A 25991-nucleotide genomic window follows, 5' to 3' on the forward strand; every position below is an offset into this window, starting at 1 on the left:
TGTGTTCTGAAATGAGAAGACATTACGCATATAAATGGGTCTAATTTTCAACTCCATCTTACCGTAGATTTACCAATTAAGTCATTCGCTCAGTGTTGAGCATTTTATACCGCTCTAAATAAACAAGGCTTTTCAAATAAACTAAATAATTTAATAAATGTTCGAAATTGTACTTATAAATGTAGCCAGTGAGTTGGCTAGTGCTGTTTTCTTTGGGAGTTTATTCCATTCCATAACTGTTCTTGGATAAAATGAGTACTTGTAATAATCCCTTATAGCCATTGGCTGTTAAGCGTACACTTTGGCGCGGGTTGAGTAGGAATGACTAACAGGTTCAATTCTGACATCCTCTTGACAGACTTGTTTAAATGCAATTGGACGGGTAGACTGAGAAATTATAATCAAATTAGTTTATGACATTGCCCTAGAACGAAAAGGGAAAGAAACAATACTCAAGGGAATGGCATGATGTATTCAAAATGGGAAAACATTGCGTCCAAAGAATAGGTCATATTTTTCGTTGCGTTACCTAAAATGTCTGCTAAGATAGTAAGTTGACGTCATGCGGTTTGACAAGTAACATAGTATTGCAGATGTAGTAAGCGTTCCTGACCTTCACCGTCTAGTAAGGTAAACAACTCAGTCTTCAACAGACAACAAAGTAGCTATCACATCTTGTTAAACCTTTGTCGTATGATAACGATGGCAAAGCTTTTTCTGAAGAAACTTTATAAATGGCGACAATACTTAATCTTGTTATTAACTCCTCTTCTTCTGGCTCCTTTGCCCATCAGCCTGCCTTCAACGGTAAGTCAAACTAAGTTACTCATGCAGTAATTCGCCGCCAAAATACCAAACGAATGTGCTCAACGTAGCTAGTTTCGTCGTCACTACAGTGGTAAAAATCCAGGCCTACTTGGAGTGCAAACGTCCAACAAAGCCATGTGAAAGTAAAGTGAAGTCATTAAACCCGTGAAATAGATATTAGATTAATACATTTAAGTAGTCCTTAATTCCATTGTCTTTTTTGTATCTATTGACTATTACACGTTGACTAACATTTTTTATTTCACGGGTTACACTGTACTAGAGAGAATTTACTTGGCCCATGAAAAAAATTAGTGAGCTTACATAATACATAGTAGTACTAATACACTAACACTCTTGATTTCTTTTGTTTTTCTTCGAGATAATTAGTCACTAATTGTACAACGGTTTCAGTAGTCTCTACGCAGACGCTATTAGTGTCGTCACGCAACGCTCACTCCCCTAAGTAATCTCTCTGAACCTGAGCATCAGGCCTTGGCGGCAAACAAGTCTCTCGAGCTCTCCCCACCATTTTGTAGTGATTATGGCGCAAAATAGTTCTAGATTTTGGGATAAGAGCTGGCTCGGGCAAGCAGCAGCTACTTAGGGGAGTGAGCGTGCGTGACGACATTAATAGCGGCTTGGCGTAGGAGACTAAAGTTTCAGGGGCCAAGTAAAATCCCTCTGCTAATAATAACCGATCTTGCACTATTTAGGGATGGAAGTTTCCACAGAAACAATGCATGTGCTTCTAGTAATCATTATGCTCTTCGCCTTAGTAGATTATTATTTCAAAGTCTAATCGGCTTGACGTTTTTTTTCTCAAAAAATACACAGCTTGACTATTGTTTCGTCGTCGGCTGAGGTCACGAACTCAGCGCATTCAACGACTCGGCTTATTACGGTCGGGGTCTTTTTTGCGGCAACGTTTTTTCTTGATTGAAATTATTCCAATTTTTAAACCAACAGGCGTGATGTTTTCCCATTACAGACCACATGTCATTCTCTTGAGTATCATAAATATACTCAAACAAAGAATATTATTCTCAAGAGAATTACACATGGTCTGAAATGGTAAACATTACTCGTTCAACCTAATAGGGTCAATAGCACCTTAGGGTTTCGTGTCTCCACAAAAAAAAAAAAAAAAAAAAAAAAAAAAAAAAAAGAAAAAAAGGAAAATGAATAAATCCGAATTTATAATTAATTTATCTCGAACTGGCTCTGGCTCGAGAAGCGTGGGCCTGTTAACGTAGAATAATTCACGATTTTCCTGTCGCCTTTGCTAGGAAGCGCGGTGTGCCTTTGCTATCCTAATCATGGCCATCTACTGGGTCACCGAGGTCATCCCACTTGCCGTCACGGCTCTGTTACCCTTGGTACTGTTCCCATTACTGGGTGTGGTCGGCTCCAAGCAGATAAGTCCTCCATACTTCAAGGACACTACTATTTTGTTCATTGGTGGTCTGATCGTCGCTGTGGCCATTGAACATTGGAATCTACACAAGAGAATTGCGCTCCGAGTTCTGCTGTGCGTCGGGACTCAACCAAGAAGGTATGGTAACAGAGTTGAATTTTCTTTGCCTCAAAAATAAGATTCTTTGGATGATTCAGATCGATTTTTATTTAACTGCTGAGTTAGAGAAAAGAGAAAGAATGTTTAAGGGAATGACGATTGGTCTCGGCTGAAATAACAAAAAATTACATAAATGATGGGGTCTGTCGTTGTAAGACGTTCTTTGCTATAGCAAATTTCACATGGTAAAAAAGTCATGGTGCGGATGTGCAGCGCTGTGGTTGTGATAAAGTAGTGCCCAAAGTGGTAGATTGCGGCAAAGTATTTCATTGGGAGAGTTGAGTTCTTGCTTACTTTTGTAATAGGTCAAAGGGTGTCATCACTCGTTACCACTATGTTTCACAGTCATATGTAATCTTGCTGTTCTATGATGTCTGTCTTTGTCGCATGTATCCATAGGTTGATGCTTGGCTTCATGTCGATCACGGCGTTCCTGTCCATGTGGATTAGCAACACAGCGACTACTGCCATGATGGTGCCCATAGCAGAGGCGGTACTACAAGAGATCAAACCAGAAAAGTTGGATAAGGACGAGGACGAGGTCGCCGAAGACAATGGAAATTCTCTTGAACTGGTCGACGCTTCCGCCGCTCGAAAAGAACCAAAACTTGAAAAGGAAAAGGAAGAACCAAAGAAAGGAGAAAGCGAAGCAGAACTAGGTTTAATCGTAACAGTTCAACCAGAAGAAAGGCAAGTTATCAAGTAGTAGTATAGGGAATGGGGGTTCCAGCGCAATCTCAACACGGGGTAAGACCCGTGTCAAAAATCCACCTACGGACGACCCCCACTCCAAGTGTGGTTGAGGGCAACAGCGCACTTAAATATGTTAGTCTATATATGGAGTGCGAAGAATGTAAGAAGTTCGTTAACGACTTTTGCATAATTTGTCTAAGACCTAAAGTTATCGTACCTAAGCCCAAGGGTTTCTGGTGTTGTGGTAAGAAAATGCAAATAGAAGACGACACGTCAGCACAGTGTTACGAGTGTGGTAAGAATATTCGTAATGCCGTACCAAATGCTACCAGAGAGCAGTATTACGCCAATGGAGGTCGTAAGAAAACGCCATATAAGAGAATAAAATACTTCAGGGACTGGATGAGTCATATCCAAGGTTTACATCCGATATATTTAAGCGACGAAGTAAAGAAGAAAATCATAGACCATTTAGAAGAGCCAACCCCACAAAGCCTACGGAAAGCGTTGAAAAAATTAAAGCTAGGGAAATATTACAAAGCTATTCCCTATCTTTTGTCTGAAATTACCGGTAAGTCTATTCCTGAGGTTTCTGATATGACAAAAGCCGAGTGGATGTTTTGTCGGCTGGATAAGGATATTCCTTATTACCCTGACGTAATCTATGAAATATTTTACAAAATTGACCCCAACCACCCCCTCTTGGGATGGATTCCAAGAAGATAGTGGATCTTATGGCATAAGATGAGTAATTAGCATAAATCTTATGGCATAAGATTACGCGTAATTTCTAGACTGACGTTCGATATGTAAATAGAATCCCGTCACGATATTTACTGAGCAAGCTTTCTTTGAAGCTCTTCTTTTGCCTCCTGGTAGATCTTTTTGCGAGATTCCTCGGAAAGATCTTTTACGACTGTTTTTTTGTTCCTTATGTCCGACTTTAGTTTCTCGTATTTGTCTTCTTCGGCCAGAATAAGCGAGAATTCTACGTCGTCTATCTTTCTGTCACGCAAGGCCTTTGAGACAAGATCGGTAATAGTATTTACTTTAGCCCTAGATAGAGCTATTGTCGTGTCATGCTTGGATATTTTCGTGGATAGCTTTTTCATAATGCCTGTTGTAACAGCGGAAACAATGCCGCAGACGGCTCCAACGCCGGCCAAAGGAACTCCAACGATTATTCCCGGCCCAGTAAGCGAAGTAGCAACGCCGGAGCCCGTTAACACAACGGATATAGATCCTGAAGTTATCGCAATCTTATGTAGCGTACTCCTGGCTCTGACGTACTTTTTTCTAACTTTTTCATAGTGTTTCGTTTGTCCTTCCAAGTAAGCCAGGATTAAGTTCGCTTTATTAAGCCTGAAGTTGTCGGCGTTTAATTCGTTAGGTTCCTTAGGAAGTTCAGGATAAAGTGGAGGTGCTGAAGGTATGACATCCATTATATATACTAATGTACGACGCTTTTGGGAATAACGTAGAGGAGCAGCCACATCATGACAACCGGGATTACTGGAATTGGAGGGCCTTTAGGAAGATGTTTCCGCACGCGGATGCTAGTAAGTTCGAAAGAAGACCCGATGGGATTTACTATAACGGCTCTAGGATGTACAGCAATGAGGATTTGAAACCTACGCTGGTCGATCAGATAGACAATCAGTTGAAGAATCCTGGTTACGTTAAACCAAAACCCACGCCGACGCATGTTGAATCCGGTTGGTCAAAGGAATTATTGCTGGGTACCAGTACTTATCCGATACCTGCAGTTTCATTTGATAAACACCCAAGTTTAGATTTGACATTGAACATGCGGATCTCTAACAACCATTCCTTTCCGTTAAAGGTGCGAGATATCTTCAAAAACGTGCCCATTAATCATACCACCGCAAAAGAAGCCCACGAATGGTTAAGCGGTCCTAACATGCGTTATTGGCCGCAGCAACTAAACTTTGCGGTTTGGTGTGCCACCAGCGGTTGTGGTGTAAGTGCAAACTTGATGAAGAATTCAATATTTATGTTTCATTTTCACTTCACGGTTAGAAGAATACTGCATGAGATGGGCGTTACTGCATTACCAGGAGATGCTGCGTTTTATCCAAGAGATAACGAATACAGCGTGCCGGCTTATGATAGGCTTTGTAAGGAGTTTGGTGTTGTAGGGAAGGATTTCCGATGCACTACGGGTGCTAACAATGGTTTGGGGCATATTTGGGCTTATTGGGGGATTGGTGGACACGAGCTAAGCAACAGGGAAGTGCATTCGCTGCAGTTGCGATGGAACACTGGGTATCACAAAGAAACTCACGACAGTAGCACCTTCTTTGAACCAAATGCCAAAACCACTAAGGAAGTCAGAGACGGACCTCTGTTCAAAGACGAGGGTGGTAAGTATGCCGGGGCTAATCCACTGATTATTAAGATTACCAACGACGAGCAAACGAAGCAATACTTTAATTTCATACCCCCAGAAGGTAAAGGACTAACTAGAGCTGGTCTTGCTCGTTTGAATCGCAGCATAGAAGCTTACGTGTATTCCATTTTGGGAGCTCAGGTAAACACCCGATCTAGCATAGTGGGAAATACCGGCGCCGCAGAAGAGACGCGAGCCGAAGCCTTGATCTTATTCGAAAGTTCGATCTTGGAGGGCGACATTAGCAAGGGCGTACAGCGTTACCAACTAGCTATACAAAATTCTAAGGCGAGGTTGGACTATGCAGTAGCCCCGGGTTGTTGGTTAATGCCTAGTAATTTATCTATAAATACTGGTTCTGTAGTAGGATACAACAACAAACTTCAACGAGCTACTAAGGATATGAAGTTTGGGGTGAACGACGTGAACTCTGACACTCTTAGAAGGCACTTTGTTGAACAGCCTAAAAAAGTGCACCATACGCAACCACCTAAGGAAGCGCACCATACGCAAGCGCCTAAGAAAGAACCACACCGAGCGCCTAAAAAAGAAGAGGAATATGACCATGACTTATTAAAAGCCGGCTTAGCAGCTGCGAGCATTGGTCTGAGTTATTATATATGGCGATGAACAACCCCTACGTAGCTGGAGTAGATTGTGTCTATACGACTTACACAGGTGAGAAAAAATACAACCAAGCATCTTGGGTTGATGTCACGGGCATGTCCGTGAATTTGAACTACTCGGGAAAGAAGTTAATCCTTTGTAGTATTTGCATTGGTACGAGTAGTCATGCCAACGTGGGCTTTAGGTTTTTGGATGACAACGGCATACTGCAGCCTATGCGCGCGAAGACAAACAACAGGGAGCCTGTACATTTTTCAGTAGAACCAAATGCTAGTAGTGCTGAAAATCTATCAGTTTGGACTTTCCACATGGTAACCAATTGTCATGGGAAGGTAAAGCTGCAAATACGCGTAGATGACACCGGGAGCGTTTGCGTAAATAGCATAGAAAATCAAAGGGATGAAAGATATAACCACGCCACCATTAGCACTTTATCGATAATGAGCCTCTAGTATATATGAACCCACACGCGAAGGAAGATTGGTTTCTTTATTATTTGAAGGAAAAGGTGTACTTACACAATGACGATTGGGTTGACACTGGATTGTGGGTGGAGGCTGGAGGTTTAGCATTGATTATATGTAATATTCACGTTAGCGTGAAGGAGGAACACGCCATTGGATTTAGAATTGTAGATGAGAATAATTATACGTTACCACCTTACAGGGAAAAAAAGAATAATAGAGATCCAGTTCATTTTTCATACGAACCCGGAGATACTTTAGATGACATGGCGTTGATAACTTTTCATATGATAGTCAATTGTCGATACGCAAAGCTTCAGATTAATACTTACGCAGAAAGCAATTTTAACATTCACATTTTGATAAATGCTGTTGCAACGCAATCCTCTGTACCGGGTAATTCTGCTTATAATCATAAACCCATTTCTACTATGACTGCCATACCGCTAGTTCCGCATTATCAAGGCGGCGCGAATACTATCTTTAGATATCCCCAGTCGAGGATGCCCAGGAGGACTGGCGATGATAAGCCGCCAGTAGAATACCCGGATAAGGTTAAGCCCGAATCTTCTTCAAGAGGACCACCCCAATAGCGACGACCAAGATCCAAATGTTATTCCCCACGAACTTCAACAGTTCGCCGCCGGTCTTCAGTACCAAACCTAAGGTGCTACCAAGCAGCCCGGGAACGCTGGCTGCCATTGTTTTTCCCAGGGTTATTAGGCCCGCACCTAATTTTTTTCCCATTTCCCCCATTTCTTTTCCCACCTTTTTTCCCATTTCCCCCACCTTTTTTCCAAGCGCCTTTGCACCTGAGGCCACGCCGTTAATTGCATTCATAATTCCAGCAATAGCGCCTGCGAGCGTTACGGCGAACGCTAATGGAATGCCGTACCTCCGAAGGACCCTAAGTATTTTTTGCCTTGTGGTAAGCCCCAGCTCCCTTTCCAAGCCTTCTCTTTGCGCCTGCAACTCCGCAATCCTTTCCTCTAGGGACCCTACTTGCGCCCGAGCTGCTTCTCTTTCCCCGTCGGCGCGGGTTTGATCGTCGATTATTTCCCGTTGCGTTTGTATTTGCCTTTCCAGGTCCTCTATGGCTTGCTCTCTTTGTCTTAATTGCTCCCCTTTAACGATGATTTCCGTGTTTAACCGCCGCTCTTGCATTACCGAGGCTTCCAGCTCCGCACCCAGACGCCTAAGTTCGGCGTTCCTATCTCCAACGTCCATGACTGCGCGGTCGAAGTTCCTTCTAGCAGCGTCCCTTTCACTCAGCAACATGCTAATGCGGTGCTGAGTGTCTTCGTCTTGCGCTTCGTTAGTTTCTTGTAATTGCTGTATTGCTCTTATGTACGCCTCGTCCTTAGTATCCATTTCTTGTTTTAGATCTTCAATATGTTCCGCCTGCTGCTGCAATTCAGCGTTTCTTTCCTCTAATTGCTCCGTAAGTTCGTCAAGTTGTTCTTTGTGTTTGTCTATGAGTCTTTCCTGCGCTTCTTCTTCCATGTTGAGTGATTCTAAAGACTGCTGCAGCTGCAGGGCAGCGCTGCTGCCCGACGGCGTACTCGTTAGCTTTTCCTCTACGTCTTCCTTGGTAGCTTGTATTTTTGCGAGCTTTTCTTGATCCTTATCCAGGATTCCGGAGATGGCATGCATTTGACTGGTAGCCTTGGGGGTCTTAAAAGCTTTAAAGAATCCTGTAGCCAACCTTGTCGTTTCCTTAGTAGTTAAGCTGTGTAGCACGGATAAGTCAGGCCTGCCCAGTGCTGTCGTTATTTCCTTCGGTAAGGCATTGTTAAGTGCGTTAGACTTTTTGCTTTGATAAAAGTCATACCATTTTTCCCTGCCTACGTAACGAATTTGAATTTGACCCCTGTCGCCGCGTTGGAATTCTAAAAGAGTCGAGCTGGCGTTAGGATACCTCTTACGCACGTCAGCAAGTAGCCTTTGGGGTACCGTTTCGCCGATAGCTGCCATTAAAGTTGGAGGAATTCGGGGGTCGGCAAAGAACCTTCCTTTACCATCGCGGATGACGTAAACCTTGGCGCCACTTCTAGCCAGCCTACCCATGATTAGTTCCCTGCCGTATTCATCTTCTTCAAACATTAGCTGCGCTTTTTCAGGCATCCACTCGGGTAGTAGCTCCTGAAGCCTTTCAAAATCGTCCGGGGGCTCTTCCATGGATTCGTCCATTTCTCGCTGAACCCTTTGCAACCATGCGTCACTGGGGGCTTCGGGAACTAATCCTAAGTCGCCCATTTGCATGTAAGATGGAAGAGATTTACCGGGGTTTTTTCCTTTGAACCTCTTTATGAGGCTACGTAAGGCATCGGGGGCATTTAGGCCGTACTTGCGACGTAGCTTTTCATAAAAGCCCGGCTTATCCGCCTCCGGCAGCAGGGTCTCATATTCTTCGTCGTTAATGTCGACTTGACCTTCTTCGGTGGTGGGATCAAAATCCGTTCCTTCTACTTCCATTATATATGATAAGCTCAAAGTTAAATCCCAACGCATTACCTAAGCAGGTTGGCGGGCTGAAAGCAGAACGCACCTTTCATCGGGTCACATTCACACCTTCTAGCGCTAAACCTGGAGAAACCCTGTACGTAGGCGTTCCCCGCCTAACGGATAACCTAGTATTGGTTCCTGGCACCCTGGCGCTAAGGTTTGACCTAGCAATACAACCAAGCACCAAGGACAAGCGCTATACCGTCAATAATGTTGGTAGGAACCTCGTCTCTAAGATGAGAATCAAGTTCGCAGGGGAATCCTTGCTGGACTTAAATAGGTACGACCTGTACACCACGTATAAGGATCTGTGGCTAACAGCCTTTGACCGTGCACAAAAGATAGAGCAGGGAATTGGAAGCGTTATTCTTCGTAAGCTTCGCAGCGATACCAACCCCGCGCCTGTGGACTCCAGCGGAGCAACCGCAGTAGCAGATGCGACGAGGGTAAAGACTGCTTATGGTAGCAAGTACGTTATCCCTTTGGATTTCGAAGTAATTACGAACCATGGTGTGTATTACCCCAGACAGTTATCCGAGTTACAGTTTGAAGTAACCTTGGCGGACACTACGAACGTCATTGGAGGTATGGACAGCGCAATTAGTGGAGCCGTGGATCCCTATTCTATCACCAACTTAGAGCTGCAGTACGAAACGGTATACAGCGAAGATTTAGCACGTAGCGCTGGCATGGAATACAGCTCCGGGAAGGCATTCCTTTACGACCACGTAGTGATGTATAAGACGTTCAGCTTCCTGGATAAGACGGATGAGGTTATCAACCAAAGCATTAACCTCCCCCGAAGAAGTCTCACGGGGTTGATGTTGGTGTTTGCCAAACCCTACGAAGCCGGCAAGCGCGACAGCGAGGCCTTTCATAACCCCAACATTACCAACGTTGGCGTGAATATCAACGGCGTTCCAAACAAGGTCTACTCCCAGGGGATAAAGCCCGCAGACGTGTACAGGGAGGCAATGCGTAAGTTTGGCGACCAAATTAGCCCTGAGGAATTCTTTAAGGATAAGTATGCGCTGTGGATTGACATGCGCACCACCAACGACGAAGACCTACATGGGCAGGGTTTGCGTCTAGTAAATACGCAGGATGGCATAACATTGGAGATCAAACGCACCAAGAATGCCAGTGCAGGTGACAGCGACAAGATAAACTGCTACGTCTTCGTCGTCTCAGACGCGCAACTGAGCGTGGAAATGAATCAGCTAAAGAGTGTCGCATATTAAAATATTCCTTACGTATAACATGCTTCGCGTATTTCAAAACAACGAAACCAAACTGCAATGCATAGTGCAAGGCGAAACTTTGTACTTTAAAGCAAGAGAGGTGGCTTTGGCGTTGGGCTATGAAAAGCCCCGAAATGCAGTCAAAGTACATGTCCGCGATAAATACAAGAAAAGGCTGGATGAGTTAAAGGTAGCCCCGAATCGGGTCGCCCTTGCGAATGAGCAGCCACATTCCGTGTTTGTGAGCGAACCTGGTTTGTATCAGCTAATATTTTCCTCAAAGATGTCAAAAGCGGAGGCATTTCAGGACTGGGTCCTTGAAGAAGTCCTACCCGCGCTAAGGAAAACAGGTAAATATGAAATAGAAAGGCGGTTTGACGGCCCAAACAAGTTAATATTCAAAATAGAAAATGAATTCGACCTGCATAAAAAGGTAGTGGACTACATCCGCAGGTTTTACCCCCAAATGCTCATAGCCCCTGGTCTAGGTGAACTGCAGGATTCGGACGGCAAACGTATAAAGTGCTGGCAGAAAGGATATCAACGCGGCCAACCCGACTTAATGATCTTGAATGCGCACACACATTACTGTGGATTCTGCATAGAGCTAAAGACCCCGAAAGGCAACGGCAGGTTATCTGAGGATCAGCAACTGCTCTTACAGAGGTATGAAGAAAACGGCTATAAGGTGCTCATAAGCAGCGACTACGATGTCATTTGCAGGGAGATCACTGCGTATGCTGAACACCTACGAATTCCCTGCAGGTGGTGCTGTAAGGGCTTTAAAACCTCGGAGACTTTGGCAACACACTTAAAGATATTTCATAGAATATATGGACAAGGATAAATTTAACGAGTTAAAGTTTATACAAACACACTGGAGGGATTTAACCGTGGGGGAGATTTACGAGGTAAAAAATTACGTGGTCTTCGAAGACTTGGACCGCCTGCGCTTGGTCTTAAAGAATAAAAAAAGAACATACACCCTTTGGGCGCCCGATAGGATAAGGTACGCCATCGAAGGGCAGGATGTTACCCATGTTATGAGTCATGGTAAGAAGGATGGCAGGTGGGTATTTGACGTGGTTAATTGGGAGCCTGAGAGTCCTCTGCATTCGTAAGGACGTCTAATAGGGTCCGCTGCGCTTTAGGATCCGCGGAGCACCAATGCCCCACAAAGGATCCTTTGAGAAATGCACTGCCGCAATGAAGGCAGGTGTATTTTTTACGCGGTTTTGGGGGCGTAATGCAATCGGCTGGTAGTTCGCACGTAATACAGTCCATATATTGAAAGGGCGATTAGGAATCCTCCTAAGAAGGCGGCTGCGTAGGCTAGCATATACCTTTAAAAGGGATTCCTATTATTCTTGTTGTTTTGTTGATGATACTTAACAAACAACAAGAAAAATAAAGTCGTATTTCGAGACTCTTTGCACAAGTCATACTTTACTACCTAGGAATATGAATCGACGTCTTTTGGGACACGAAAAGAGGTCTATGCCTTATTTGTTCTTAGTGCGCAACCTCCTTTAAAAGGGGCCCTTATTTTTATTGTTGTTTTGTTGATGATACTTAACAAACAACAATAAAAATAAGATCAGGATTTGAGACTCTTTGCACAAACCCTATCTTACTATCTTAGGCCCCCTTTCTAACTTCTACGGGCTTTCCTTGCCGCCTCGTTACTGGCATGCCAAGCATCAAAGCGATCTAAGTACTCTTTAAAACCACCTTGACCCTCATACAAACACTGCCAAATATGTTGACCGCTCCTTTGACAGCCGCAGCGCTCACAAGTTGCCTCCCAATATTCCCTATCTTCCCACCTTACACCTTCTACGAGGTCAAACTCCGCAAACGTTTCGTCTATTTCTTTCTTCCTTTGCGTTAACTCTTTCGTGGTGTCAACCGGACAACATCTGGCGGCAACGTCACCGTGCTCCTCACATGCTACGCCTAGCAGATCGTAATTACCAAGGCATCTGTGTCGGTGCCAGGCGCCGGTAACGTCCTCGTCGCAGCGCACGCATACATTCTTTAAACAAACCCTTTTATTACGATGGTACTCCAACGCCTGCGCGCTGCTAAACTGCTTGCCGCAGTCTTCGCAAACAGTGACGTTGTTTACTTCCTTACTGCATACCCGTCTTTCGACGTGATATTGCAATCTTTGCTTGCTGCTGAACTCCCTTTCACATTGCTTGCACTTCATTATGACTAAGTGTTATTTAAGCCTTATAAGGGATACTTAATAAAGTCCTGCACGCTTTCTTTTGCCCAACCGGCCATCGTCAAAAGCGCACCAAACCTTTCCGCGCGCTTCAGACCGCACATTTCGTCGTACAACTCCTGCACGCGCTCTTTTAACCGATCGATCTCTTCCCTTTGCATTTCTATGGTGTCTCTTTTATCTTTTGCGTCGGCGACAATTCTTCTTACTGCGTCCACTGGGTCCATCGTATATATAATGGATCCGAACCATATTCCCTGCAATGCTCTGATAGTAGGACCCACCGGCTGCGGAAAGACCCAATTCGTAGTGGAGCAGCTATTAGGACCCTTTAGATACCGCTTTGACTATATCGTGCTGCTTTGCCCCACATACGTGAATAACCGCACCTGGACGGGCATAGGAGTGAAAGATGACGACTTCTTTGTAGATATCTTAGACCCTAACGAGTTATCCAGCCATTTGAAGTTCTGGCATAAGCAATTCCCTAAAGATACACAGACTTTACTCATATTGGATGACATTGCCTGTGGGGACGACGTAAAAAGACGCACTTCCGAGCTCGTTAAACTCGCCTTCAGCGGCAGACACGACAATATCAGCGTTTGGTTGCTTTCCCAGCAGCTTACCAGTGTCTCTAAGCCCTTCAGGGAAAACATAGGTTCGCTTGTCGTATTTTACACGCCCAGCAAGTCTGACCTGGAAACCATCTTAAGCGACTACGGCGGTGAGATATCCAAGGAACAGTTACACGAATACATGCGGCATTTAAAAACGCACCAACATTCCAAAATGATCTTCTCTTTGAGGTTTCCGTATTCCATTAACATATATGGACATTGAGCAGCTCTTAGATGAAGTCCCCGCGCAGTTAGATGAAAGTAACCTTAAGGAACAACTTAACATCCTGGTGTCTTCTGGGAAGTGCAAGGAAATGATAGGCAAGGAACTTACCCATGAGCAGGTTAATAAGTTGTCAGAAGATGAAGTCAAGAAGTTCCATAAGAGGTACGAGGCTGCCCTTGCAAGTAAGACCACGGACGCCGTAGCAGATTCCGCTATCCGACTTGCAACTAAATTGCTTGGACTTGCGCTGCCCATAGACGACGTGGAGCAACTGCGGAAGGACATAAGCGAGGACTATGTCATCGCCCAAGAACTTAAGATAACCTGCGGGTGGTTGTCTTTGAAGTGCGGTAAGTTAATGGCAGTCGCCTCTGCGGCACTTCACGTAGCTCAGCATGTCGACTTGAAGGAGGTACTGGTGTCTTGGAAGGACTTCAAGAAGGACAGAGAAGTCGAAAAGGTCTTCCAGGCAGCACTTGCTGAGGTACCTGATCAAGTCGCCTCAAGTACTTAGTCAAGTCGTCCTTAAGTACTTGGTCAGGTCGCGCCCAGGTTATTTCCAAGTCGTCCTTAAGTACTTAGTCAAGTACTTATCAAGTCCTTCAAGTCCTTAGATATAAATGAGTGAACCAGAGTCGAAGGTAGAGCAGCCCGAGCAAAAGATTACAAAGGTTAAATCTCCAGGCAGAGTTGCTGCCGGTAAGAAGCTCGCGGAGATGAATAAAAAGAACAAAGCCAAAAAAGAAGAAAAGGTGGAGGAAAAAGAAGAGGAATCCTTCATTAATCCTGGGTACGTCATTGGCGCGTTAGGAGTTGCTATAGCAGCAGGCAGCCTTTACTTACAATGGCGGGCTACGAAGCCAAAAGTAGAACCACCAACATATCACGCACCCGTGCACGCACCCGTGGAACCGGCTGTTAGAAAAAGTAAGATCCCTGAAATGGAGTAATAACCTTCTCGCTCTGTAATATAATGTCAACCGCGTTATTGAAAACTGTTGAAGAAGCAGCTATTATTACTTCCATCGTTGCGGGTATTGGTTGGGTGGGTAAGAAAGTGCTCAAAGAAGACTTTACTGAAGACCCAAGCAAGAGCTTCGCTAATTTTGCTAAAATGACCGCTGCCGTGGGTGGGGCTATCATGGTAAAGGATTACCTACGGAAGGAAAAGTACCTGCCTACGGTGTAATATATATGGCTAGCGTGGTCGCAGGTGGAGTTATTGCAGCTTTAGCATTCACTGGAGCTAATTATGGTGGTCAGTATTTGGATAGATTAGTTAGAGGTGATCGCAGCGGAGATTTGGCCGCCGAAAGGAAAAGGCATGATTTAGCGCTGGAGAAATATCAGCGAGACGTGGCAGCTTGGAATGAAAAAAGACAAGCTTACAGGGATTGGTTGGATAAGAATTACCAAGACAAGATGCAGGCGGATAAGAACTTCGAAAATACAGACTACGCCTTTAAGCTCTATGCGCAAGCACACCCCGCGGCATTAACGGGGTTAAAAAGGCCTCAGTTTAAGAATTACTACCAGCCTTCTAAGAAACAAAAAGACAATGAATTGGTCTTTGTAGGAGTCGCAGGGCTGGCCGGAGGCGTAGCTTTGGCGTATCTGCTCTAACGAAGGAAACTGTGTTTCCTGAAATATATGATCGTCTTTTTGGAAAGCGATAAAAATAACTTTACCACTTATTTGAATCCCCCCATTAAAGCCCATAAGGTTCGGCTGGTTAGTTGCTCTTTGTACAATTCTTGGTATAATTTAGTCAATGCCTTGATCACTGAGCATAAAGGCGGCGGCAATTATCAAGGCGTATTGCTGCCCGATGGACATTACACACCAATCACCCTTGCTAAGGAATTAGCAAAACACGGTTATACGCTCACCACAGGATTGCCGCACGAAATGACCTTCAAACATGATATGCCAAACTATTCAGTAACTTTTGGAAAGTCTGACCCATTGGGATCTTTATTATGTGCCTCGGGCAAGACAATTACCGACACAGCCATACCCGTGAAATGGAAAGTCGCATCCTCTTACGAAGTCTATTGCGACTTGGTTCATAGTTACAACAATGGAGAAAGGTCTTCTCTTATGTCCAAGTTTCTACCCAAAGGTAATCCATTTGACCTGGTAGAATACACCCCCATTTCTTTGGAATATGATTTGTCTCATTTGGTAGAAAGCATAAACATCACCATCAAAGTGGACGGAAAGACGGTGGATTTTAACGGACGTAAGATCAATCTTGTTTTGGAATTCATATAATGGGCCGCGTAGAGGACAAACTCAAAAGGATTTACTATGGGCCTGAAGGCTATTGGAAAGGAGCGTCGGCTATCAAGAAACTCGCGACCGCGGCCAGGGTATCAGATGAAACGGCTAAGAACTGGCTAAGAAAACAAACCCTCTGGCAGGTTTATCTTCCCGTGCCTAAGTACATTCCCAGGCCCAGCTTTACCGTAAATGCCCCTAATGAAGTTCATCAGGCAGATTTGCTTTTCTTACCGCACGACAAGGTGAGAAAGAAGACCTATAGGTACGCTTTGACCGTAGTCGATATCGCAAGCAGATATAAGGACGCCGAACCCATAAACAGCAAGGATTCTGGGGAAGTCGCAGAAGCCCTAGGTAGGATTTATAAGCGCGTCTTGAAATGGCCTAAGCTGCTGCAAGTGGATGCGGGGACAGAGTTCATGGGCGTGGTTACTAAGACCCTGAAAGACCACAGCACCAAGATTAGGAGAGCCGAAGCAGAGTACCACAGGGGTCAGAGCATCGTCGAAAGATTCAATAAGACCTTGGCCGAGCGTCTCTTTGGGTACCAGTATTGGAAAGAGCTGGAAGATCCCTCCAAACGCAACAGGGAATGGACTCAGAGGCTCCCCCAGGTCGTCGCGGCTTTGAACAACGAGGCGGCCAGGGCTACGGGAATAAACCCAGGGATGCCATAAAAAAGAAACACGTGGAGCACAAGTCCTACGTCAGAAGTTCAAGGGCGGTCTTCCCCCATGAAAAAAAATTAGGTAATGTCACGGTCCGATATCTCTACGGACCGGGTGAATTAGAAGGAGGATCCAAAAGAGCTACGGATCCTAATTGGTCTTTGGAAACTTACCAGATCCGAAGTGCGATAGCTAAGAAGGGTCAGCCCATCTTGTATTATCTTCACGATGGCCCCACACGTGGGTTCGTCATGGAAGAACTGCTTATCGTGTGATGTCCGAATGCTATCGTATGCACTCCGTCATCACACATCCATCGCTTACCGTCAAATGCAGACAGTGACACCTTCTCCTGCGTGACGTTATGTATCTGATGACCATAGCTGCGCAGGCTGTTCATCTTATGCCGCTGTTCCTTGCGTGTTCGTAATACGTTGAGGTAGGACTCGTGCGTAATGTCCTTCTTAACCACGTACTTTTTTACGCCTTTGGCTTTCTTTTCTACACCGTCCAGCTTTAGCACGCTGTACATCTTTGGTTTCAGACCCACGTACTCTACTATGGGTTTTCCTAACATTTCGTCTTTCATCTTCCCAATTACCTTCTTATTCTTCGCAGAGTAAAGGAAGTGCTCCTTCGGGTAATCGCTGGTGTCGTATTCATCGATGTCGGGAACACAGTCTTCGTAAATGTCTTCCATCTGCACCTCTAGTATCAAGGAATCGGTGTCGGTGTATAAGAGGCGGCACTTATCACCGTATTTCGGTTTTAGCTTGTCGTAGTAGAACTCGTACATAAGCAGCTTCGATAGATCCAGCACCGTAAAGCCTGTGTAAACGGGCTTGTTTAGTAAGAGGTTTACCCTTTTCATGTGAATCACGTAGAAGTTCAGCATTTCTACGTATCTAACGAAGCCTGGCTGTGACACGTATGCTTCTGCTTCCTCTTTGGTGCTGACTATTTTTACGCTTACGCGCTTGCGGATGTTCTCCATTGTCTTTCCGAACACGCTGTTGTTCATCAGTTTGAAGAGGTTTTTCTCGAAGTCATTTTTCGCTGCGGTACGCTTTTGCGTGTTAAAGTCAATGTAGGGGCGCATCCAGGGTTCCTGCGTGAATTTTAGGACTCTGTGGATCTTCTCTACGCGCATTCCGTGTCGCACGTAGAACTGCAGGTTGCGGTAATGTACCACATACTTCTTCTTATCCATCAGGTTCATAGTTAGTTTCCTGTACGGTTTGTAACCAGGGCACATTTGCTTTTGCAGCGGACTTAGCTGCTTAAATGGTATCTCTATCGCTTCTGGTGCTAAGGGGAACTCATTGTGTTCGTCGTGCAGGCGCTCTGGGTACTCCAGATCCACTTCTAAGACGTAACCCTTGTCTTCCTCCTTTCCTACCTGCATGTAGAAGTCTATCGGCTTCACTGGATCCCATTCGAAGTCTCTCACAGGTAGGTACTGTGACATTGCCCAACCATAAAGGTTATTCGCATCCAGGTAGTAAATGTATGTGGTTGGTTTCTCTGGGTCGTGCTCTACTAAGGGGTTGTTTGCGCGGGCGTAACGTCGGCTGGGCCCGCATACGCCGCCACGAATACCGTCTTCCATAAACCGATACATGTCGTACTCCGTTAGGAGATCCAACTGCGCATTTGTCTTCTTTAACAAAGCACTCCAGCTGAGCCCAGGAGCCGTGTAGAAATTAGCGGGATCCAATCCGTAATATTCCATAGCCATCTTTCTGAAGCTTTGGAAAACGTCTGCAAGCAGCACTACGTCAGACCTTAGGTAGATGTCGTGGTAGTCCCCCATGTTCTCACAGGAGTACTTTTCCCACACGTCTAACGCATGCTGGTACTCCTCATCCTTTATACCGGACTCGTTTAGGGTGCTGTAGAAGCGATCTTTGGGTGGTAGGGACTCTTTGAATCGATCCCAGGAATCCATGTATTCATATGGGTAGACTCCTTTCCTTTCCGCGCCATATTGACTGGAAATGGGAAAGTTGGTGTTATACTTTACGAGGTTTGCTAAGGAGTCCGCCATAAACTGCTGCGAATCTAAGAACTTTAGCTTACCCACAGTTACGGACATGTAGCGCTCTTTGTTGTTGGGTATGCATTTGACGTCGGAGCCGTCTGTTCCTTGTAGTAGCAAATGGGAGTCGTAACCGCGGAGGTTGTGAAAGAACACCGGAATCTCCATATCTGGATTTACTTTGAAGTTTATATTGCATTTCCAATGAGCCGCTCCTCTGTATTTACCAGTGATGTGGCAGTGATCCCTAACCTTATCCACATAGAAATCCTCAACAAATGCTTTGTGGCAGTGAATGCAGTGCGTGGAGGGCTTTCCCGGCTTCTCACCTTTCTTAGCATACTTCCCGCATTTAAAATGAGCTTCTCCTAGATACTTTCCATCTTCATCCCACGCTTTCTTGGCTCGTCTTCCAAACTGAAGAAGCGTATGTTGGCAAATGTGGCATTTTTTTGCCTTGTTAAAAGCCTCCTGGTTCTCTTTGGTTAATTCCATCTTCTTTGGACGTCTTAATTGTTCTCTTATCTCCCCCTCCTCTTCTCGCAATGCTTCTAGAAACTCATTAGCTGCGTTCTTACCTCGGTAAATCACAGGAGGGTTTGCTTTACCGTCTGATCTGACTACTATGTAACCAAAGGAGCAGATCTCGTGTAATCCTACCTTATTCGTGGCACCACGTTTCTGCTCTTCCTTAGTTATCAACGCTTCGAAGTCTGCATATATCACGTAAGGCACTTGCATCTGCTTTTGATGGTTTGCGTATGAAAGCTCTTTGTTGGTGGGCATCTGGATCCGTTGCGCCACTTCTTCGACTCCGCGGCAGATCTCATCGTGTTTCTTTAGGGCATTTAAGGATGTAAATGACAGCAAGCAGCAGTCGCAGAAGTACTTTTTGCCTTTGTGCTTAGTATGTCTGTAGAATAGTCTGCTAATGTGTTTAACCCATGAGTAGTGTCCGCCGTGGTAGAATAAATGTACGCGCTCTCCTTTACTTTTTGACAGAACTAACGGTACTATCGTCTGCTCTCTGACTCCGTAAACGTTAATTGCTAGATCGTTTATTTCCTCAAATATGGGGATGTCTATCAACTGCATGGGAAATTCCACACCATCCCACTCTAAATCGTCTGTGGGATACTTACTTGTCCTACAGGGATCCTTCTCTGCTGGATACAGTGCAGACCTGATTGCCCACATAAAGCATCGATTGTCTTCATTCTTCACGTTTACAATAGCCTTCTTCCTTTCTACCCACGTTGGTAGCGGTACGTAACTCCCCCCTCGTATGGGTACGTACCTGGCCATACTTATCTCTATTCCTTCAACCTCCTCTACTGTCCAACCCGATCCTTCTTTCGTGTAGTTAGACAGCGACTCCATTATTGCTTCTAAGGCTTCACTGAGTGACCTATCCAGATTCGTGGATTCTAATATCACTAACGACTTTGATCGCAACATTGCTGTCGTCATTACCTCGTCTTTTGACAAACTTACTTCTACCATTATGCTCGCTTTCAGGGCTCCTAATTCTTCTATACCTTTTCGGAGAGTCCTTTTAACCTTCCTTTCTGACTGACGCCAAAACTGTCTAACGTCAATCTCACCGTTACCGGGTATTGACACCGTGCTGAAGTTGCTTTGGGATTCCATCTATATAATAGGAAATATTTTATACCTAATACCAAGCACTTTTTAGGTCGTCGTAGTCGTACTCACAGTCCTGACAATGCCAAAACAATTTAACCTTAGTCTCAAACTTCTTACCACATCCACAATCATAACTGCTCATACACTTCATCTTCATTTTCAAATGCTTTTTCAAATCCGCTTCTTTCTTAAAAGTTCTCTTACATTCTTCGCACTCCATATATAGACTAACATATTTAAGTGCGCTGTTGCCCTCAACCACACTTGGAGTGGGGGTCGTCCGTAGGTGGATTTTTGACACGGGTCTTACCCCGTGTTGAGATTGCGCTGGAACCCCCATTCCCTATACTACTCAAGTTAAAATAAGTCTCTTATCTTAATCTTGAACAGCTCCAGTTAAATAAAGTCAATGACGAACTCTCTTAAATTTATAAACACTACTTTTTCATGCAGCTTTGCTTCTTCTTGTTGTCGTTATTGACCACTTTTTTAATATAATTTTAATCAACAGAAAATTGCAGGAAGATAAAGACGAAGAGGTAAACTATTCCAAATTAGTTTATTCACAAATTGAACCTTTTATCTGAATTCACCATTCTGTTTCAGCATAGTTTCTAATTTGTTTTGGAGGGTTGAATGCACCTCACGAAACCTCCTGTGGCTGCTTCCTGTTAGAATAAGGTCTTGTAACGAGATTGTATAACTGTTTTGATTCAGGATGACCACACCTTCTTCTCACGCATGAGCAAAGGTCTTATTCTGTGTATTGCTTATGCGGCTAATATTGGAGGCACTGCCACTCTCACGGGCACTGGACCGAATCTCGTGTTCAATGGCCAAGCACAAAGGTAAACATCCATTTCATTAAAAAAATACCCTAGTGTTGCATGAGGTTCAGCATGATATCGGAGATTATCAAGACCAACGTCGTGTTATCTGGCACAGCCGTAGGTTGATGGTAGCCTCAGCTATAGGTAACCCTATAAGCCTACCCTACCCTACACTTGCCTACCCTACCCTACCCTGCCCTATCCTGCCCTGCTCCTGCCCTGCCCTGCCCTGCCCTACCCTACCCTATCCTCTACTTTACCTTCCATAGCCTATACCCTAGCTTTCCGTTCCTCCCCTACGAGATACACGGTGATGCACCTTTCTATGCTAACCTCAATCGTTGTCGTTGTTTCAGTGTTTTTCCTGACAGTCCTGCTGTCGGTTTTGGCCAGTGGTTTAGCTTCGCTTTCCCTCAGATGATAATTCTTTTGCTCGTATCCTGGGTTTGGCTGCAGGTTTTTTTCTTGGGCTGTTGTAGGTTAGTAAGTAGTTTGTTATCAACGATTGAAGTAATGTGTTTCCATGTTCCTTGATGACTCGAGCCAAGAGACAAGGCCACGTGACATCTGCTATTAGGTTCAATCTCGTATCCAAAGACCTTATATATTTCTTACTGCTGGGCATGCGCAGTAAGAAATAAGGCTCGGGTACGTGATAACCATTATGTTTGGAAAGGCCTCCAATCTAAATATAAAATAATATCGAAATATATATTAAGATATTATTAATAATAAAGCACACAGGAAAGTCCATAAGTAACCTTACAAATTAATGGCCGCCGCCAATTACGTCATGTTACTACAACAACCAGAGTGCTTTTCATGGTTCTTTTTGTTGGTCTAATGAACGCCATCATCTTGTGACTCCAAGACGAGATAAAACATTCGTATAAGAAAAATCTTACCAAGAGGATTCTGGTATAGAATAAGGGTGCCATAGTCTTCTAAAGAGGAAATTGGACTCGTGGTAAAATGTAAGGAAAGTAGCTTAGTACTTTAGCCATGCAGTCACGTGCGTGATTACCACGTGTATCGTATCAATGAAACAACGGGAAGTTATTCCAGTATTGCGGCAATGCAGTGTCAGTGTACACCAAATCAAAATGTGGCGACCATTTGGAATAACTATTATTCTGCACTGACTAGCCTCTCGTACAAGTAATTGCGCTGTATGTTTCAATGAGTCTGTCCAGAACAATAGTTATTCAAATTGATCGCCATATTTCGATTCGGTGTACCGTGCGTTCCCCATTCATACAAGAGCTAAATTCACACTTATCACACGACCTCTGTTGTTATCTTGCTCAGGGGTAAAGGGAGTAAAGAGAAAAGCAAGAAGCAGGGACAATCCATCAAAAGAACACTTCGTAAACAATATCAGCAGATGGGACCGATGTCGTAAGTAGTATTTTTTCTTCAAATAAAGTGTGTTGAAATCTAGAACTCCCTATTCTTTGATTGTACGTTACGTCATCGCGGTCTCTCGTGGGATCTCTCTTTGGAATGCTTGCAACCCATCATCCTATCATAGACCTAAGATTCATGATGTCTTTTAAGAAGCCATTGCAGTTCATATTAGATGTTTGTACCCAAGTTAGACCAACCTGCACTCCTTGCAGCTCTTCGAAATGCAGCTCAATTTGGAGGACATTGCAAAAGGTTGTCAATTTTTATAAGATGGAAAAAAAATTTTTGTGTCCTCCAAATTGAGATGCTTTGACGTCACATGTAAGGGATCTATAAGTGGATCTTGAATATTCCTCGTAATTACCATTTTCAATTTGATTCATCAACGTTTGTTTAATTTTTAGAGATTTTTCTCTTAGATTTGCAGAAAAAGTCGTTCTTTGTCACTTTGTCATCTTGGCTTTTCTGTGGCTGCTAAGGGAGCCTAAGTTTATGCCTGGATGGGCCATTGCGTTTAATAAAGGGTAAATAAAGACAACGTCAAGATTTTTTTCTGGAAACGAGATGTTAAAAAAATTGTGGAGGATTGGAGTATGTAGATTGAAGATTCATAGTTCTTGTTAACTTTTTAAAGCAAAGTCTTGGCCGTGGTGTAATGTTGAAGATGAGATACATTAGCTTTTTCAGTTCGACCTTCAATTAATGACTTTCAAATTTTGTCGATACTCTGAAACAACCTCTGGGCTGATCTAAGTCAGGGCACGGCTAACTTACAGATCGAACCCTGAAACAACCTCTGGGCTGATCCAAGTCAGGGCACGGCTAACTTACAGATCGAACCCTGGAACAACCTCTGGGCTGATCTAAGTCAGGGCACGGCTAACTTACAGATCGAACCCTGAAACAACCTCTGGGCTGATCTAAGTCAGGGCACGGATAACTTACAGATCGAACCCTGAAACAACCTCTAGACTCTGATCGAAGTCAGGGCATGGCTATTCAGAGATTGAATTCTAATCTAGGGTTTGGTTTTGTGGAGAGAGGAAAACCGGAGAACTGGAAGGAAACTCCTCGAATCAAGGGAAAGACAAACTCTACTCTTTTGTATTTTTCTTTTTTGTTTTCAGTTATGTCAAAGATGCAACAGCAGCGATGCTCATCGCTTTTTCTCTGTTCATTTTTCCTTCTGAAAAACCAAAGATTTTTTGCTGGAATACCGAAGGAAAAGGTAACAATTGACCATTTTAAAAAGGGGAAAGGAGAAAAAAGGGCCCATTCGTAACATAGTCTCGTTTCTGAATTAGTTACCAAGCCTCCTCCGACGATACTAACCTGGAAGACTGTTGCCTACAAGTTGCCTTGGAATGTAGTCATCCTATTGGGCGGTGGATTTGCATTGGCTGAAGCAGCTCAGGTACATACACAAACTGGAAATACAATACAATCTGTTGCATTTCTGTATAGCTATAATAGAGAGCAATGATAGAGACCTTTTTTAACACTTTGAACAATTATTCACATGTCTCTATCACTGCAAGCTCACCGTTGGTCTCGCTTCGATCAAAGGCACGGCCACCTTTCAAGATGGCGAAGGGATCTGTGAAAGGGACTATTGCCTTTACGATTTGTCATTCATCATGGCGACATATAACCACTATCAATTCTAATATAATTTGTCTTACTTTCAGATTTCTGGGCTATCTCAGTGGCTTGGGTACCAGCTCAGAGCTTTGGGCGCCATCCCTGATTTTGCTATCGTCTTAATTGTATGTTTGATCACGTGCGCATTTACGGAAATTACGTCAAACGTTGCCACGGCGACCATCTTTCTTCCTATTTTAGGAACATTGGTAAGTGACCAAATCAGAGTTATCTCAAGCGAGTTTTTTTCTGTGATAACTAATGAATGTTTCACTTCCAAAGGGTAAAAGTATAGGCACTCATCCATGGTATTTCATGGTCCCTGCGACAATTTCCTGTTCATTCGCCTTCATGTTACCTGTAGCAACGCCGCCCAACGCCATTGTGTTTTCATATGGTCATCTTAAAGTCAAGGATATGGTAAGTACATGCGCAGCTCAGGGTGCGCAGCTCAGGGTGCGCAGCTCATGCGCAAATAGGCGATTTGCCTGATGGCATGATTTACAAACAAGACCAGAATCCTTTTTTAGTGGCTTCTATTGTCACTCAAAGTTTACCAATTGTCTCTTTATTCTGATGAGGGTGGAAAATCTAAATAACAAAATAACATTCGGGTAATGGAAGTAAAATGACGGTATCATACCAATGGCCTATTATGCACAAACGATTAAGCTATGAATGCATATCAGACGCATTAGTAACATTTGCAGCTTGCCTATGCTTGCTTGAAATATCTTAACATGGAAATTTGATTATTACTTAATATATTTTTTGTGTGTGACGGTGTTAAGCCTTGATTTTCATATTTTCCAGGCCAAAGCCGGGTTTGGAATGAATGTTATTGGCATTGTCGTACTCATGACCTGCTTCCATCTCTACGGAGTCAAGATATATGGACTAGAATCTTTGCCTGACTGGGCTTTACATTCTAAAATACCTAGCAATTATACCTTAGTATGCAAGAACGTAACCATGTAATCTAGCCAGTGTAGATGGAGGAGTGGAGGCTGGGAAGAGGGGTGGAAACTGGGTAGTCAATCCTTGTTGCGCTTGTTCCACAGGGTATGGATATACTAAGTACAACATGCTAGCATTCTGTGATTATTCCATCGATGGGCCACCTGTGGCAGGTATATTAATCACAGGGATTCCAAAAGCAAGACAATAAAAGAGATGGAATTCTGCAGAGAAAAAACACTTATAGTTTATAGTTTCAAAGACATTAGGAACGTACGACGTCTCGGATTCGTCGTGACCCATTATATTAAGCGTAAATAAATAGCTAGAGTTCAATGTTGTTATATAAAGTTTATATTTTGTTCCACTTTTTCTTCTAACACATGCAGATACAAGCCGTTGCAATATCTGATCACAAAAGATAAAGCCATAGAATATAGCCATCCTCTATTTCAATATTTACCTATGACAAAGCAGTCATCCAACCATCTTATAAATAAGAGTAGTCTCTTGCCAAGAATTAATACAGGAAGATTTAAAAATAGTTTTATAAATAGATTACATTTTAAACATAGATTAGCTATTTAAATTTATTATATTATATTTTTTTATTTTTCATATTATATATATATGTATATATTTTAGGTATTTTCATATTTGTTCTATTTTTCTCTTATTGTTTCTGCTTGCAATGTATGTATTCAATATGTATTTTTATCAATATGAAATAAAGACATCAATATTATTATTATTATTATTACTATTATTGGTAGACGCTTTCTAAAAAATTCCTGTTATTCATGCCAACGTAAACAAGTCGTGACATGATAATAACATTTATACATTAACATACAATATAGTCAATACGTTCATTTTGGGATATCGCGATTGGATGCCGCATATTTCGCGTGATAAACACACAAAACATATATTTTTATTTTCACATATAACAATATAAATATTATATAAAAAACGTAAGGGTAATTATTATGGTGGTAGAGTGCAGGAATACACCCCAAAGGGTTAATAAGAAGCTTCCTTCACCCTAATACAAATATTGCAATATATGGATGAAAAGTGTTTGACTGTCAGTGACATTATTTGTTCAACTTGCGGAAAGC

General features: G+C 43.5%; 1 protein-coding gene across 1 annotated transcript; it reads left to right on the top strand.

Moving 5' to 3' along the window:
• The first annotated feature begins 604 nt into the window (after window positions 1–604).
• LOC148910083 (Na(+)/citrate cotransporter-like) lies at window positions 605–25468 on the top strand. Its single transcript, XM_089032573.1, has 13 exons — window positions 605–807; window positions 2097–2362; window positions 2783–3073; window positions 20547–20574; window positions 20753–20883; window positions 21222–21344; window positions 22174–22263; window positions 22692–22796; window positions 23400–23500; window positions 23577–23686; window positions 23961–24122; window positions 24196–24333; window positions 24727–25468. Exons 1-13 carry the CDS (start codon window positions 694–696, stop codon window positions 24889–24891), a joined length of 1824 nt encoding a protein of 607 aa, XP_088888699.1. The 5' UTR covers window positions 605–693; the 3' UTR covers window positions 24892–25468.
• Window positions 25469–25991: the final 523 nt, after the last annotated feature.

The sequence above is a fragment of the Actinia tenebrosa genome, unplaced genomic scaffold (genome assembly GCF_029948245.1).
Source record: "Actinia tenebrosa isolate PJP-AT-01 unplaced genomic scaffold, QUT_ActTen_1.0 PGA_scaffold1__47_contigs__length_23844297, whole genome shotgun sequence".
Lineage (NCBI taxonomy): Eukaryota > Metazoa > Cnidaria > Anthozoa > Actiniaria > Actiniidae > Actinia > Actinia tenebrosa.